Genomic DNA, 18011 nt, shown 5'->3' on the forward strand with positions numbered 1-18011 from the left:
GTGTCCGTCTTCTTTCAGTTTTCACAGAACATGCTTCAAAACATTTTACCGTGCAAAGATAAAACATATTGGGATGCGACAGTGACCATTCTAAACTCAAATTTGAGTCATTAGAGGAGTTGAACCACATTGCCGCCCAATTTGCTACCAACACTCAGAGTAAGATATTGAGACCTTTAATCCTGGTCCCATTCAAAAATGATACATAAATTTGACAAGAACCAACAGTTTTCTTTTTTCTTTGGATTTGTATTTACAAATTCACTCAAAAGTGATTTACAGTTTATTCATGCAACTCACAACCTAATGATATCAAAGTGATTCTGCCAATTTTAAGATCAACTTCCTTAGAGCGTCAGCAAATTTTTTCACAAGATAGCACAAGAATTTTCTTTTATTTATTTTTTTTCCTTGTAGCTTTCTGTCTCTTTGTCAACCTGAAAATATATTCTAGGTCTATGAGAGGTTGATATCCACAAAAGAGGTCCGAAACTGCCCTTTTCAATGAAAAGGTTGCTCGGGGATAGGCAAAAAAGATTAGAAGATGCCAAAAAATTAAGATAATCAAACATTTTTCCAAAAATCTTGTGTTGTTCAGCATCTCTAATAACAGTGGTACATCCTTCAGCTTAAACAACAATCAAATGCAATCTTAGCTCAACTAGCTTACCATATCCGTTGAATCTACATAAAAATATTTTATAATTACTCGAAGCCTCTTAGGAAATTGCATGCCGCCAACTTTAAAATCAATGTCCTATCGGCATCAACAAGATTTGATCTTAAATCCGGCTGCCTTGGTTCATTTGGAAAAGGCAAACAAATTTGACAAGAAATAAATAAAGGACATAAAAGATAATTAATATTTTGCTGTTTCTTCTTGTTATTTATTTGTTTCTTTACTTTAAAATAGTTTATAATTACTCGAGGAACTCTGCTGCTAGGTGATCACTGATCAGACAAACCGAATGAGGGCGTCATTAATGGTTCTTTAAACTTTCGGTATGCTCAATCTTTCTCCTGCAGGCCCTGCGCCCCTCTCGCCTATATTTAGCACGTAGCGAAGCCCCTAGAGAGAGAGAGAAAGCCATTGAATCTCTAGCTGTCCTCTCTTTCTTCTCTGCATGTAAGAACCCGCAGACCTAAGTATCTGGATCTCTCTCTCTCTCTCTGTGTCTCTGTTTTCATATTTTAAAGAAGAGGTAGGGAGGGTTTCTGAAAGAAGGTGGTGCCAGGAGGAGCTGGAGAAAGGAAGACGATGAAATGGTTGCTGGGCATTGCTGTTTTGGTGGTGGTCGCCTCGTCGTGGTGGTGGTACTGCAGGAGGAGGAGGAGGAAGGAGCGCAAGGCTGGGGTCCCCAAGGGAAGGCTCGGTTGGCCTATTATTGGGGAGACCCTCGACTACATCCTCCATGGCTACTCCTCCAGGCCTGAGGATTTCATGATGAAGCGACGTGCACTGTAAGGCGTATCATCATCGTCATTAGTATTACTGTTTCTAGCATCTGTAATTGTTGTGTGGCCTAGAAAGCATGCTGTGTTTTGGTTGAATTTGGTTAAGAATTTTGAGGGCAAGGATTTTGATCTTTTCAATGCTTCTCTTATAGATTCTTTCCCTTACTGCCGTGGTAATCGCTTTCTTCTTTTCAGTATCTTCTTTTTTTTCTTCCTTTGTTTGGTTTTTGGGTAGTAAAAGACATTTGTCAGGTTTTATGGTGGAAAAGATGAACCTCTTTCTATCCCTCAAAAGGTTTATCATATATAGCCTTTTAGGGATGTTGTTTGAACCTTTTTCTTTTTTTTTTTTTTTGGTTTCTCTTTGCTTTTTCTTACTCCTTCGCAGTCGATCTTATTTTGTTCACACTTTGCAGTCATCTTTTGTATCTTCGATTACAATTCAGAGTATTAGGGGTTCCTTTTTTCTGGTCCTTTGTTTGCCTGCAGGTTTGGTGCAGTACCATGTTATCTCTCTCTCTCTTTCTCTCTCTCTCTCTCTCTCTCTCTCTTCTATATATATATATATATATATATATATATATATATATATATATATATATATATATATATATATATATATATATATCTTAGTGAGTGTGTGTGGTGTTGGGAAAAGAAGTTCATGTGAAAGAAAAGATGGGAATATGTAGTTTTGCTTTAGCATCTTAGACTGGTCAACTGGAGTCATCTCACACCATGCAACAAAATTACTGCTTCCTGGTTGCGCGTGTACACTATAGATATGAAGTGTGATGTTAGTGGAGCTGTGGAAACGAATAGAAAGAAAGATATGATGATCCAACATTAATAGGAAATTATAGAATGAACAGCAAGAAAGATCCTTTCATAAAAACAGAGTTAAATTCCAGGGGCACTACTAGACAAAGCTCCGGGCTTTGACATCCCGGGGCTTCAGGGATTTGCTAGTGACATGACATTCACAATTCACAGCATGTTGACTGAGTCTTCCAAAGACCAGAAAAATCTTCCCTGCTTTTTTTCACTTTTTTCTTTTAATATATTTTTTAAAAACTTTTGTTCTTTCATCTCTTATATTACTTTTGTTTTTTGTTTTTTTTTGTTTTTTTTTTTTTTGCATGCGAATTTGTTCTAGGTTTGTTCATAGGCAACGATGTGTACTTTCTGTAGACAGATGGCTGTGATTCTGTGAGGTCGAGTTTTCACTTCTCCGCTCTTGTCCTTCGGACAATAACAGTATGAAGACGGAAGCTTTTTTAGAACACTAACAATCTATTGTTCATCATTCTATTAGTCATCAAATTTCATCTGCCTGTGCTGATTTGACTCTCGTTGTCATATCTTTTCACTTTGACTGAAGCAACTTCCCAATTTCATTCTTTATGTCAACACCAATGTGACGTTTCTCTTTCTTGTGATCTTTTGTGAGATCTCGAATTGCATAGGATAATCCTGTGCATGGTTCCTTTATTTCTCTTCAACGGCTTCATCACTGTCCGTGACTAGATTTTGTTTTCGAGACTTCTTGCTGTTTTCATGGAGTTTTCATGATGGAACAAGAAACGAAGGTGTTACATACATTTGCGAAAGGCGAAGCCGGTAGTTCGTGATGATCATTTGAAAGATGATTTGTTACTCCTATTAAATGCATTATGTACATTACATTTTAACCTAACGAGAATTTGTCAACTGCATGCTGTTGTGTTTCCTTGAAATTAAAAATTTTGGTGAGCTTTCATGATTTTCATATGGATATATGCTTGATGATTGTGGTGGTATAACATTATAGTTTACTACTTATGCATTATTTACTACTTCTAAAAATGATTGGTTTTAGCTTCAAAATTTTAGTTGAAGTTCCACTAAAAAATTTGGCTATTTAAAACTCAGTTTGAGATCAAGGCAGATATATTTCACAAGGACTAAGACAGATCGAGTTCCACTCATTCAACTCAATTCCTTCATGAATTTGGCCAACCTCCAACTTAGCACGATAATTAGCCATCCAAAGTTCGAGCTCATCATGCTTTATACGTTTGTCGGCCATGATGGTCATCTGTAATGCTTGATTCATTTTCACGCGTTCAAGAGCTGTTTATAGACGATCAAGTTTTTGTTTTGCTAAATCAGCTCTGCAAGATCTTATCTGGGGTTATCATATCCATAACTCTTGTAACTCATTTAATCTTCCGGCTTCTTACAAATCACAACTCACGGCCGGAAAGCCGTGATAGGATGGCCGGAGGATTTCAACTTATATAGTATTTTGATATATTAATTTGGTGTCGTGGTTTTGGGTAGATACGGGAAGGTGTTCAAGACGAACATCTTGGGGAGCCCGACGATAGTGTCGACGGACGTGGAGGTGAACAAGGCCATACTTCAGAACGACGGGAAGACGTTCGTGCCCTTCTACCCGAAGACGGTGACGGAGCTGCTGGGGAAGTCGTCCATCCTGCAGATGAACGGCAGCCTGCAGAGGAAGGTCCACGGCCTCATCGGCGGTTTCTTCAAGTCGCCGGCGCTCAAGGCCCAGATCACCCGCGACATGGACGGCTACGTCCGGCGGGCCATGCGCCGGTGGACGGACGGCCAGACCGTTCGGATCCAAGACGAAACCAAGACTGTGAGACACCCGGCCTCCCTGCTTTCATTCCCTCCCTTCTCTATTTCTTAATTGTTTCATGTTGCGTGTTTGCCTTCATGGTGGAGAGAGTCTTGTTTTGTCTTCACCGGCGAGCCGACGACGCCATTGCAGGTGTTGAGTGAGAACGACTGATTTTGACATTGGCCTCCTTTTCTAGTTTTTTATTATTTTCCGTTTCAGGGCCCTCTTTTGGGTGCCGTCCCAGATACAGGCCTCAATCTTGTTTGCTTTTTTGAAACAACTTTCAAAAACATTTTGCCATTTAGTTTCTATTAAACATGGTCAAACATAAAATTTAATTTCGTCGACCATATTAGTGAGTGAACAGTGAATATAATGTCATTATTTTCCGATTTTTTGGCAATAATTTTTTTTTAAAGTGAATTAATAATTGAATAAATACATGTTTTTCAGGAAGTAACGTTGGCAGTTTGATTTTTGTAAAATTTCAGATATTTTCTTGGTGGAATTTTAGAATTTTGTATATTTTTGTTGTTTTTTATATATTAAAATTATACATATATATATTTTTAAAATATTGTGTCTGTACTCGTATTGGAATTAGTAGAGTGTGGCTTAAATGAATTAGTGGGTTCGGTCAACTGGGTCCACTTACCCAATGTGTCAGATTCTCGTCGCCTTTTGATCCAGATCCAGCACGTGGTCTTCCCACAATGGGTTTTCTACCGGGTACGGTTCGGCTGCTGCTGATCCAATTGGTGCAAGCTCCAAGTCTGGGGCCCAAATCCAAATTACTTGTTTTAATCGAATGCGCCTCACAGCTAGTGAATCGGGTCAACCTGAGCCCATCTCAATCCGGATCCGGGAACTGACCCCATATATTCATTTATCATTTATAATATAGGGACTGGAAGAAATAAAAGAGTATTTCACCTGCAAGTCTTAGTCTTTGATTGGTTATCGGATCGGATTCACCTATCCGGATTTAAGTCTCAATGCCGTTATAATGAACCAAACCCTGTTGTTTCCTTGTTTCGGTCCACATCTAAGTCCAGCCGTTGATACTAATATTAGATATGTAAGTGGTTTAGATTCAGGTTGGACTCTGGCTTTTCCTAATTCAATTAATCTGATTTTATTTAGATTCAGGCTTGAATTGGAACCCTATTTTTTCATAATCGAATTTGGATCCGGTGAATCCAATCTGTTATCTGGATTTCAGATTTGAATTTGGTTGTGAAAGTGAGACTGCTTGCCCTTCCAAATTCGACCACTGATGGGATCCAGATCTCTTTTCCAGATTCAGTGGAATGGATTTCGAATCAGATTACGGATCCATTTGCATCGGTAAACTAACACTCTTGGTTGTTGGAATTTGCAACAGATAACGTTCAGGGTGTTGGTGAAGGCGCTGATGAGCGTGGAAGGGAAGGAAGAGGTGGAAGAACTGAGGAAAGATTTCAAAGAGTTCACTGCGGGATTGATGTGTTTGCCCCTCAATCTGCCCTTCACCACTCTCCACAAGTCTCTCCAAGTATGTGCAATCAGTTTACGAAATTGCTTTCATGATTATATTCTCTTGTTTTACCATGCAAAGAGAAAAACCATTATTTAGATCCATCAGATATTGGTATCTAAACATGTTCATCCTTGTAAAATCAAGTAGAAGAAGTTGAAATATCATGATCCCAACTATATGTGTCATTAAATGACAGTATGAAGCAACATACTTATACAATGTAGTTGTTGAAAAATTAACATTTGGTTGTCATTTGGGCATGTTTTTATAAGCTGAGTACTTCTTCTTCCTTTGTTGAAGGCCAAGAAGAGGATGGTGGGGATGGTCAACAAGGTTATCAAAGAGAAGATGGGGAAGGGAAGCGGTGAAGTAGTGGATGCCATAGATGCGCTGCTGAAGGAGGTGACTTCCCATTCCGGCGGTACAGGAGGTGGTGGAGGAGGAGGAGGAGAGGAAGGGGAGGAGAGGCTGTCACCGGAGTTCTTGTCAGAGAACATAGTCGAGATGATGATTCCCGGCGAAGATTCCGTCCCCATTCTCATGTCCCTGGCCATCAAGTACCTGAGCGACTGCCCCTCTGCTCTGCAGCTACTACGAGTCTCTCTCTCTCTCTCTCTCTCTGATCTCATTAAAACAGACACCAGTCCGAGCAACCCATGAAATTCTCTCTCTCTTTTCACATTCAACACTCAACGTGCCACCGATAATGAAGATTCAATAATAAAAGATGGATTCATTTGCCTATTAATCCTAATAATGAGAACCGTGACAACCAATTTCTAGAACAAGCTTGACTCATGTGTTTGAATCTCATTAAATGCACAAGGTGCTAAATGCGCGAGGACTCTGAAGTTAGTGTTCGAGTGATAGAGGTGGGTGGTCTAGTCTCCATCTCTCTCTCTCACTCTATATATATATATATATATATATATATATATAGAGAGAGAGAGAGAGAGAGAGAGAGAGAGTGATTCACTCTCTTCTTACAATCACATTTATTGGTTGCGTTTGTGAAACCACGGAGAGGAGATCTTTAAGATCTCAAATTCATCAATTCATGGATTTAAGATTGAACCCTTTCCCCTTCCTTTCGTTTTTAACATGTAGCATTCAATAAATTTATGGTTTTTAACATGTCGCATATTGAGTGTTTGAGTTTCATTCAAAACACTCTTAACTGGATCTAAAATATGAAGATATCAAATGCAACATTAATAGAGTTTCAGGTTTCCCTCTTCCCTATGCGCTTAATAAATGTGATTTTATCTTCTCTCTCTCTCTCTCTCTCTCTCTCTCTCTCTCTCATGTTTGTATCTAGATATGAAAGAATCAAGGCATCCAACCACTTATGCTGCACGAGATAGTTGGACCATGAACATTAATGCCCTTAGGAGGAGAATGGTTGACTCCATTCTGATTTAGAAAACTTTTTCCCGTTATGTGCAGGAAGAAAACATGGAGATGAAGAGGGAGAAATCTGAAAGGGGTGAAGCGTTGAGCTGGAACGATTACATGTCTTTACCTTTCACTCAGAATGTAAGTACATATGCTTCACCATGACCACCAAGGTGCAGTTTCTTTGGGTTATCCTTTCCCTGCGTGATATTGTGTTTTCCTTCCTCTTTTCTTGAATATTATGCCAACCTAATGCAGTTTCATAGATTGGTCAGAGTTGGAACGATCTGTAGAGCTTTAATGGCTGTTTGGGAAGAATAACATTATGTTACTGTCCGCATCTAACCCACAAATTGGTTGGATTCATTAGACATTTTGTTCCATGAATCTGCCCTACCACTTTTTTTTCCATGAATCTGCCCTACCACTTTTTAGGGCAGATACATGAAACAATAACATTATGTTATTGTCTGCATCTAACTGCATCTAACCCACAAATTGGTTGAATTCGTTGGACACTTTGTTCCGTGAATCTGCCCTACCACTTTTTAGGGTAGATGCATGAAACAATGACATTATTTTACTATGTTACTGTCCGCATTTAACCCACAAATTGGTTGGATTCATTGGACACTTTGTTCCATGAATCTGCCCCACCTTTTAAGGCAGATGCATGGAGCAATAACATACTGTTTTTGCTCCCAAACAGCTCCTTGAAGTCTCTTACTGCCTTGATCGAAGGTTGCATGATTCCAATGGAGGTGGCCTTAGAAAAGAGGGTGTTTGTTTCATGCCCTTTCTTAAGAAAGGGGCTTTGTTTCACTTGGAAGTCTTTTGAAACAAATGCTTCAAAGAAAGTATGTTGTTGGGTGTGTAAAATAGATGCAAGAAAAATATGTCCATCCGAAGTTTATGTCAAACAACCATCTTGTGAAAGGCATTTCGTTTTTCATGTCATTGTCCACTTTCATAGGAAAGTGTTTGTGCCACCGATGGGGGCATGACAAGCAAGCACCAGAAGGTGCAAGTCCAACTGTCCAAGATAGGTGAATCCAGATCCATCTGAAGCCCAATCAATTCGATCCAATTGTAAAATTGAGGTGAACCGTGTCTGGCGATCTCCTTTTCTTTTCCTTTTTTTTTATATGATTTTTTTTTATTGTGGAATTTGCATGAAAAAAAATATTATGTTTGGCAGGTGATCAGTGAAACATTGAGGATGGGGAACATCATAAATGGAGTTATGAGAAAGGCTTTGAATGATGTGGAAATCAAAGGTTGACAACTTTGTGGAATAGATTTTAGGTAGCATTTGAATGACACCCCAAGAAAAAAGTCGTTTTATTTGCTCCCTTTCAAAACACCATTTTATCAAAATTGAGTTTTTCACAAACCAAGTTTTGACTGTCACCCAAATGCACCTTGTTTCAAGGCAAAATACAGATTTAGGGTGTTATTCGAATGTGCTCTTTCTTGTAACTATTGTGTTTTACCGATCATCTGTTACTTGTCTGGTTTAACATTGGGTTGATTTTTTAGGTCACCTGATCCCAAAGGGATGGCGTGTATTGGCCTCTTTTAGAAGTGTTCATTTGGATGAAGAAAGCTACGACAGCCCTTATCGGTTTGATCCATGGAGGTGGCAAGTATGTCATAAGACCAATCAAAGAGAGAGAGAGAGAGAGAGAGAGAGAGAGAGAGAGAGAGAGAGAGAGAGTCCATCTTTCTTAGGGGGGCAGATGATTATGTCTTATATATTTTTATCCATGTCCACCAATGCAGAGAAGAGAAAGTAGTGGGTGCATCCACTTTACTCCTTTTGGTGGGGGGCATAGGCTCTGCCCTGGTCTCGACCTGTCTAGGCTTGAAACCTCCATCTTCCTTCATCACTTCACTACAAGCTTCAGGTAATTTATACGACCAAAAAAAAAAAAAACACTGTTAGTTTTTACCCCCCTGCTGAAAGATCAAGAATGGGAGCACCGTTTTCAGAACGGTTCTGGCAGCAACCTGATTTACTATGGACCAGCCAAGAGTTGTTTGTTTTTCTTTGTACTTTTTTCCGTTGATGGCATGCAATTTGTGTCAAGTTTAAGATCCTCGATCACCTCTCAACCTTAGAACTTTGTTGCCATTGTTCTCCTGTTACTGTGCAGAAGGAAGCCATTCACTTGTTCATCATTTTCCTAGGAGATTGAGGTGTTTGAATGCCCGATCCTCTGAATTTGAGATCCCTGGATTTATGATCAAACATTTCCCTCTGTTTTCAGATCAAATTCTTTCGGCAAAATGAGAATCTCAAGTGTGCAAGAGTAAAATGAGTTGGTGTTCACGATATTTTTTAAGCATCAACATTAACTAAACATTTTGACTGGACCCTGTAGCTCTTCATGTGCATAATTGATGTGTATAGTTTTTTTAACAAACCATAACTGCCCAACTTTTCAAATTTTCATGAATTATTTGAAAAGAAAACTAATATTGAGGTCTTAGGTAACCCTCTTGCTATGGCGTAGAGTTATTGTTAACAAGGAGAGCAGGTATCTTGGAGATTCGATATCTACTTGCATGTTAGGAACAGTATTTGTGTGGGAAAGGGTTTTGCTACGTGGATGCATTATCACCATCTTGTTTGCTTTGGTGCAGTTGGGTTGCGGAAGAAGATGAGATAATCAACTTTCCCACTGTCAGAATGAAGCGAGGGCTGCCAGTCATCGTGAAGCCCATTCTTGATCTCTGCTCGGTCGACCAGAGCTCCGTCGACTTGTAAATTTACCAATCATGCCCTCATGTTACAGAAGCAATTTCGCTCTGCTGTAAAAGGAATATGATAACGTTCCTTGGGTGTGCTGAAAAAGGAATATGATAGTGTCGTTGCATAACTGTTCCGGGAGAAGAAATGATATCTACTAGTCTATGCTGCAAAATATCTGTTTGAAAATAACCATAAGCATAGTAACCAAATATTTAAAGCTTTAAAATCTGCCGCAGAACTTCAATTTCTACTTTTATAAGTTGGTGTTCGGCAGATCCATATATTATATCAACAAGCAGATCAAGACTAAATTAAGCTTGTGCTTGGTCAGCATGAAGAACCAAAACGAACTAAAACCTGCTTGATTGTTCATCAAGATTATGTAAATTCATTATACAACAATAGTCAGCTTACCTCGATGGACAATGGACCAAGTTCAACAAAATAACCATCGTCGACACCCTGGACCTTGACTGAACGGAGTCCCAAGCTAGTGAAGTTGATTAATGAATCATTTGACGTCGACAACATGGAGGGGATGGATTGGACATGCCTGAATACGGCCTGAATCCGAGTCTGTTTAGTTGAATTTGGTTAAGGAGTCTGAATCTCGGAAATGCTTGAATCGTGGTTTCGGTCTAAGACCCTCCAATCCAATCCATTGGAAATCTGGTTCAGAGCCTTCAAATTGAGTAGTACAGTCTCTTCATTCAAGTCTATGCAACTCTACATTTCATTAGTCGTATGGCGCAGTAGTTATATTACGCCAGATCCAACCAATTTACTTGTCTAGAGCAGATGCACATAGACAGAGAGACACAATTCTGACATACGACTTCTTGCATGCATCCAAATTTTAGGTGAGATTTACGTAAACATGGAGACCAGAGGCTACTGGATCACAGCAAGCTGGTGAGCACATGTACCTTGTTAAGCTCCAAAACATTCAGGGAGTTGAGTTCATCATTCATCTGGCCAAGGGGTGAGAAATCCTGATCGTTCATAAACAAATCCATGCACGGAGTTCTTCCTTATAGATCGCCAAATCTCCAAGGTTGGATCCTGACGTAAGATTTTTGTGTTAAATGCATCTTCAACAATCCATTTATTGCACTAGATCCCTTTACTGCAATTCTATATCCTCAAAAAGATCTCATATCAATCATACACTACCATCCTCGCCCTTTTCACAACTGTCTTCCTTTTAGACCGCCAAATCTCCAAGGTTGGATCCAAACGTAATATTTTTGTGTTAAATGCATCTTCAACAATCCATTTATTGCACTAGATCCCTTTACTTCAATTCCATATCATCAAAAAGAACGAATGCTTCAACGAAAGATTAATTACTAACCACAGAAATAAACTCCAACTTCATTGAACGCGGAAAGCAAAGACAGCAGCTGCTCATTGGATAGCTTTGAAGGTCTTTTGTCCGTGTATCCTCTGTCATTCAATAAACTCACAATCTTGTCTTTGAACAATGCTGATTCTTTATTGCAGGTAGTATCAGAACCATCTTCTTCCGCCAATTCTTCATCGTCACTCATGTCAGGATCAATGTTATCATCGTCAGCAACCCCTCTATCCTCTACACACAGTCCCTTGTGTCTCCCTGTAATGGCCACCCTTTTCGATCGGATCATCAGTTCAATCACCTTCTTCTTCTGTTTGAATATCGCTCCAAGGGTCTTATTCTTCTTGCTGAAACATGTACGAATGAATGCCCCCCACTCTTCCAAGTCCACCAGCGGAATCTCTTGTTTTGGTTGGATTCTCACAAGTGAAGAGTCAACTTTTGGGCAAGGAACAAAGTCCTTCTTGCTAACATCCATCAAGAATTGAACATCAGACACCAGCTTGACATTCACTGCCAAGCGATTAAACTCTGAGTCACCTGGATTTGCAAGCAGGCGCTTTGCGAATTCCTTCTGCAGAAGAAGAGTGGCACTCCGGAAGTTGTGCGTGCCAAAGAGCATTTTCAAAATTAAAGGTGAAGAAATACCATAGGGAATGTTGGCAACACAGAGATCAAAATGTGGAAACTGAGTCTTCAACGCATCCCCACATATTACCTGAGAAGAGCAGTAATGATATTTTAAATTAAGCCTCGACCGACAGCTAGGTTACCAACACGAGAATGAGAAAAGATGGAAGAACAAAAGAGCACAAATGAGATCTCTTTCAGGAATACAAAATCGAAAGTAACTGGCACACACATGTATCTTCTCAAATTACCCAAGCAGACCTAGTTTTTCTGTTCCATAAATTTCAAAGACAAGACATCCACAAAGTAATCACAAGTAATGAATGACAAATCAAAATCTAATTTGGCAAGTAAAATTGTTTACTTCCTGTTCTGTTCTTTTCTTTTCCCATCCTTTGGTTGGGAAACTTATAGGAAGCAACAACTGAGAAAAAGAGAAAAAGAAAAGAAAACGTTTGTTGGGGAGTAGAGTAGTGTAGGTTCTCCTAGAGGCTGCATGGCATGTAGGATAAGAAGTAGAATAAACTGGAAGAAATATATCAGCTAAGGGAAGCATCAAACAAACGTGCAAATATTCAACAACTGTTCTCTGCAGCATTTCGTCGAACACTATCCGCGCGCACGGAAGTATTAAAAACAACCGTACAGGTGCACGAGGAAATCGTCTTACCGTAATCCGGTCCTCTAGGCCGGATTCCACAACTCGACTGTGGAGGATCTCAACCAACCTCTTGTCGATCTCGACGGCAACGACGTGCCTGGCCTTCTCGAGGAGCTTGAGCGTCAGGTTCCCGGTACCGGGGCCAATCTCCAGGACGGTGTCCGAGGGACCGACGCCGGATTTCGTTACAATGGCGTCGAGGACACGTGGGTTTGTAAGCAGGTGCTGTCCCCTGCTCTTGTGCAAATAGACGCGCCCTTCCCCTCCTCTTTTTTCGTCTTCTCTTGCATCCCTACGAAATCTTCCCGTAACCGGAGAAGGCCGAACGCTCTTCGACATGGGTCGCAGGAAAAACCGTTGGACCATTGTTCCGGCGCCAGGACATGACGCCAGCCGCCGTAGAAGCATCGCCTCTCATGCTCCCTCCGCTGAAACTTGAGGTGTGCTTTTGTCAATTCCTTTTAAAAGCTTTTGATATGAGAGGGAGGGGGCGACTAAAAATGGAGCCAAATTAATTTTTTTAAATTTTAAGAGTGATCAAAATATTTTTTTTTAAATTTTTGAATAAAACAAATAAAATTTTCTAAAATTTACATGTAAATTTTTAAATTTTTTTTTAGGAGAGGCTGGGGCCTTGATGAAGGAAACATGAAAATAATATGTTAGTTTATTTATTTATTTTTGTTTGATAAGCAAGTTGATCAGCTTATGTAGCAGGAGGTTTACAACCATCGCTGGAAAAAGAATTGGTGCAATGGAATAGGCCTGGGCATCGGGCCGGGCCGGGCCGGCCCGGCCCATTTAAGGCCCATCGTTTAAGGCCCGGATCCGGATACGATCAGCCCGCTACCCGGCCCGATTAGTAACGGGCCGGGCCGGGCTGGGTACTGGGTTGAATCAATCATGTCCAAGGCCCGACCCGGCCCGTTTGTTAACTGCCGGGCCGGGCCGGGTCGGGTCGGGCCCGTTCGGTTTTTAATCATTTTGTCGTGTTTACAAGTTACAAAAAACATATACATTCAGCCTGTTAAATGAACTCACGTCTACGAAAAAAACAAGCATTGTTCAAAGCAATTTTCTTCCATTCTCAAAAAGATGAACCATACCAAACTATAACTTTTTCAGAGGCAAAGAAAGGGAGCAGCAACAAGCAACAATGAAAAAACGACCAACAATTGATGAAGAAACATAAACAAAAAAGTGTAATTTCCAACAATTGAAACTATTACTTCAAGAGCATGTCTCACTATCACACAAGACAGCCTTCTTTCGTTAACAAGACAGCCAAGAATTGAATGTAGCATGTTCACAGTAATACAACTACCACCACCGTCATTTGAATTAACAAAAGCTATCATTTAGAAATAAAATTAACTTGAATGTGGCATGTTCACGTTAATACCACCATCAATTGAATTAACAAAAGCATCATTTAGAAATAAAATTAACTTGAACGTGGCCTGTTCACACTAATACAACCACCACCACCATCATTTGAATTAACAAAAGCATTATTTAGAACTAAAATTGAAACTTGAATGTGGCATATTGAAACTAAATGTCTTTAAAGTCCGTCACCAACCTTGAAATGTCCATCTACAATTTAACACAAAAAAAAATGTTAATAAAAATGAATATGTGCTTGTCTGCATGGAATAATAAACATTAATTAAAAAAATTACCATGATAATCATGCATTGGATTAACTTTCCTCGTCCGAATGGTGCTCTGCATCATGAGAACTGTAACATGTGTTAATTTAAGCACACTATTATGTTAATATGTAAAATAAATTAGAAAATAGACTATGAACATCTTACCTTTCACCCAAGTTGTGTGCATCACGAATCCAACTCTGTGTGCAGATTAATGATTCCACATTTTCAGGAGTAGTTGAGCATCGATAATCATTAAGAATTTTTCCTGCTATACTGAATGCAGATTCTGAAGCAACTGTAGATACAGGAATGGCTAATACATCTCGAGCCATTTTGGCTACAATTTTATCTGAAGTATGTTTTGAACCCAAATCTAGCCACACTTCTATACTCTTCTGTTGCAATCATTGTACTAGTATATGCATTGTCCATTCGCATATTACTTGTGTCACTTTCATTATACATGTTTCTGTATTCAACATACAATTCATGAAGGATGTTCTCTACAACTTCATATTTTACCATTGCATCTGGTTTATCCAAATCATCAAGCAAATACTTCAAGTATGACAACTTGAACTTAGGATCCAAAACAACTGCAATTGCAAAGAGAATATTGTAGCTCTTGAAGTATTTGTCAAATTTTTCTTGCATTTTGCAAATCAATGCCCTCATATGTTCATTTGATGTTCCACGACGCCTACGCAAATGATGATAAATTGATAAAACTTCTTCAAACACAAGATTAGATGTTACCTGCTTAGAGGTAGAGAATAAATTTGTTGCATCATAAAATACCTTTAAGAACTGACATAAATCAAATGCATGAAACCACTCATCCTCAGAAGGCAAACATGCATAACTAGGATCGCATGATGCCAAATGTTGAAAGACATCTTTGAATAACAATGCATCTCTCAACATTATAAATGTAGAATTCCATCGAGTAGGAACATCATAGTTTAAACTTTTCTTCCCATCCAAACCCATTGCCTTTACACATTGCTTGAACCCATGTAGTCGTTTTGGTGATCCCCTTACATATTTAACACTGTCACTAATTTTTGAAATTGTATCAACCATATCATTCATACCATCTTGAACCATGAGATTTATAATATGTGCACCACAACGAATATGAAAGTATTCCCCTCTCAGTGGAAATGAAATATTGTTTTTTCTTTCCATGGTCCTTCTTAGTAAAGTTATTCCACTATCATTTGTTGAACAGTTATCAGCAGTAATAGAAAACAACTTCAATTGAATTTCCCACTTAGTAATGCACTCTGATAAAATGTCACTTATACAAATTGCATTATGTGGTGGAGGCACATGCATAAAATTAAGCATATGAGAGTGCAATTGCCAATCTGTATCAATATATTGGGCTGTCAAACACAAATATCCTAATGTTTGTTGTGAGGACCACATGTCAAATGTCAACGAAACCCGCTGCACATGGTTATTTAAAACTCCTTGATATCGCATTTTTTCAGTCTTGAACATTGACTGAACCTCTTTTGTAAGTGTCTTTCTAGAAAATGGAACAAATCTTGAATTGCAAGCCTTTAGAAGATCGTTGTGATATTCATATTCTGCAAAACTAAAAGGAAGTCCATGCATGATTGTACACTTCGCCATACATTTTCTTATAGTCTCCATATCAAATTTGTGTAGACCTAAAGAAGCTGCACCAGAATCACTAACTCCAATTGACAAAGTTCGTTGTTTTCCATGAGCAATTTGTCTTTTGGCACATGTATCTCTATGTCGTTTTAAGTGGCTCGTACCATTAGAACTATGTCCACCTAATCGTTCTCCACAATGGTTGCATTTTGCAAACTTGTTTCCCTTATACTGTACTAATTTGAAGTCATTCCATACCACTGAAGTTCTTTTCCTCTTGGATTCAACTTCCTTTTCAGTAGATGAAAAAGATTCATTTTCCTCTATATCTGTCAATGTCGTCGGACAATATTCTTCATTCCCAATGCTCGAAGACATAATTTACTAGTTGAATGGAATTCAAACAACCTAAACACATGATTAGAAACCAATTTTAGAACCGTGATTAATTAAGATGCCAATGCCACTGCTTCTAGATGTCTCACACTAAAATGCATGTAGAACATAAGTTATAAAACAACATAATAGCATGATAAGATATGACAATATACTATCAAGTATAAACTTGTAAGAGCAAGAAAGAAAGCGTAAAAAATGGCAGCCACCTTGACTTCTGCCAAATTTGCAGGCACCCTTGTCGACAACCCATTTCTAGGCAAAACAAGAAGCTCCAACTCCCTAAGATATGTTGTTTGCCTTGGGAATGGAAGATTCACCATTTTATAACTTGTTTCATTAACTGCGACTCTCACAACAGCACCGCTACTGAACTACAGAGGAAGAAAGAGAAAGAAAGCAAAAAAAATGACAGCCACAGCACGTTGGTCTTTTAGCCAGATATACCCCTGCTTACTTTCATAGCATGTGGCACTTCTTTACCGACTTACCTTTAATTTAACATTCGTCAGTTGGTTAGCTATCTGCATCCAAACAGCCAAAAATGGGTCTGTAACATGTTTAGGATGACAAAAGATACATGACTTTTTCTCCTTGACATAATCTTTTACCTGTTTTTTCACTAAAGGGACACTATTTTTTTCATATGCATGTGAAACTCTTTTGTTTTTACATGTTAGTTAGTCAGCTGCACCGCAAAATCGACACAACAAAAACCACACCGACTTCCTACATTGTCCACACAAGAAACACTTCTCAATATAGTTGATGCCAAGGACAAGAAGCACAGAGAAGAAAGAAAAAGCCTCTAGATTGTACTTCTATGTTTTCTAAAAGTAGACTCAATACCAGCAGTGATAAAGACATGTAAAGGAAAAATGCAAGTATGATTTCCCAGACAAGATACAGATGGCAAATGAATCATACGACCAGACTCACCAGATTCAGCTCTTTGTTTCCCCTTTTTTTTAGATTCCAGCCTGGCTATGGGCTCCTCCTTCAGAGCTTCCACTATCGAATTTGGCTCTTCTACATGCTTTTTCTGCAGACCAAAAAAAACAGACATAGATGTTTTAGAAAGAAACTTAGATAAAGTAAAGATCTGATCGTGTTGATTGATTTCGACAGTCCAGCGATAAAATGCATAACAATCAGATAAGACATCACCTATCTCCGAAACATTTTGGCATTTTCATACCCATCATTTCTAGTAACACAAATACACGTCCATCTTCAGAAATATTCAAAAGTGGAGAGGTGTAGGAACCATGATGGAATTCACAATGACATGGTCAAGTTTGACTGGAAAAACTTGAAACTATGAGACGTTAAGGTCATTTGTGCATACACTTGTAATGAGACCTTTTCACTGATTTTCAATGGTTTCAAAAAAGCAGTGTGAAGACTTATCAATTCAGCAATTTAGTATCTCACGGGAGACCTCATTATTCATTCAGTTAAAAAAGTAGAAGCATTCAAGAGGGAGAAACAACAACAACAAACACGCCCGTATCTCTGCATGATTTGTATGGAAGGGACCATCTTACCTGACTGGAGAGTTCCCTGGGGACTATGGATGGGACACAGCAGGATTGTCAGCAGACCCAGAAGCCTTTGCCAGGAACAGTGGAGGTAACAAATTTGATACCATAATGGCCTACTGTGTTGATTCTTCCATCAGAAGCATCCATTCTGGTTTCTAACGTTTGGATTATAGGAAATTAATAGAATTGGAAACCAATTTAGAAACTCGAAAACTTAACATCTGTTAACTGGGATAAGTCTGGATCAGGAGTCACAGTCCTCCAATTTCTTATTCTGGTATGCTTTTGGCCATGAAAAGACATCCTATTATTATAGACATGAAGAAAGACATGAAATGCTACAGAAATTAATTCATGGTCTTTGTGAATCCAAACAGATTTGCTGT

The 18011-nt window shown here is 39.0% G+C and overlaps 3 protein-coding genes and 1 long non-coding RNA gene across 4 annotated transcripts; 1 reads left to right on the forward strand and 3 right to left on the reverse strand.

Moving 5' to 3' along the window:
• Positions 1–1104: 1104 nt before the first annotated feature.
• Positions 1105–9971, forward strand: LOC116256903 (3-epi-6-deoxocathasterone 23-monooxygenase CYP90D1-like). Its single transcript, XM_031633448.2, has 9 exons — positions 1105–1461; positions 3778–4102; positions 5469–5618; positions 5904–6200; positions 7050–7139; positions 8197–8275; positions 8538–8644; positions 8781–8905; positions 9645–9971. The coding sequence occupies exons 1-9, from the start codon at positions 1259–1261 to the stop codon at positions 9766–9768; spliced, it is 1500 nt and encodes a 499-aa protein (XP_031489308.1). The 5' UTR covers positions 1105–1258; the 3' UTR covers positions 9769–9971.
• Positions 9972–10101: 130 nt separating this feature from the next.
• LOC116256904 (ribosomal RNA small subunit methyltransferase, mitochondrial) lies at positions 10102–12848 on the reverse strand. The gene is made up of 2 exons (XM_031633449.2): positions 12411–12848; positions 10102–11828 (listed from the first exon to the last, which is right to left on the reverse strand). The coding sequence occupies exons 1-2, from the start codon at positions 12807–12809 to the stop codon at positions 11103–11105; spliced, it is 1125 nt and encodes a 374-aa protein (XP_031489309.1). The 5' UTR covers positions 12810–12848; the 3' UTR covers positions 10102–11102.
• Positions 12849–13943: 1095 nt separating this feature from the next.
• On the reverse strand, positions 13944–14402 carry LOC116255557 (uncharacterized). Its single transcript, XR_004172893.2, has 3 exons — positions 14222–14402; positions 14084–14143; positions 13944–13997 (listed from the first exon to the last, which is right to left on the reverse strand). It is a non-coding gene; the product is annotated as an uncharacterized LOC116255557 (long non-coding RNA).
• A 2-nt stretch (positions 14403–14404) lies between these two features.
• Positions 14405–17118, reverse strand: LOC116256571 (zinc finger BED domain-containing protein RICESLEEPER 2-like). The gene is made up of 2 exons (XM_050078339.1): positions 17021–17118; positions 14405–16093 (listed from the first exon to the last, which is right to left on the reverse strand). The coding sequence occupies exon 2, from the start codon at positions 16061–16063 to the stop codon at positions 14405–14407; it is 1659 nt and encodes a 552-aa protein (XP_049934296.1). The 5' UTR covers positions 16064–16093; positions 17021–17118.
• Positions 17119–18011: the final 893 nt, after the last annotated feature.

Source organism: Nymphaea colorata, chromosome 6, assembly GCF_008831285.2.
Source record: "Nymphaea colorata isolate Beijing-Zhang1983 chromosome 6, ASM883128v2, whole genome shotgun sequence".
Classification (NCBI taxonomy): Eukaryota; Viridiplantae; Streptophyta; class Magnoliopsida; order Nymphaeales; family Nymphaeaceae; genus Nymphaea; species Nymphaea colorata.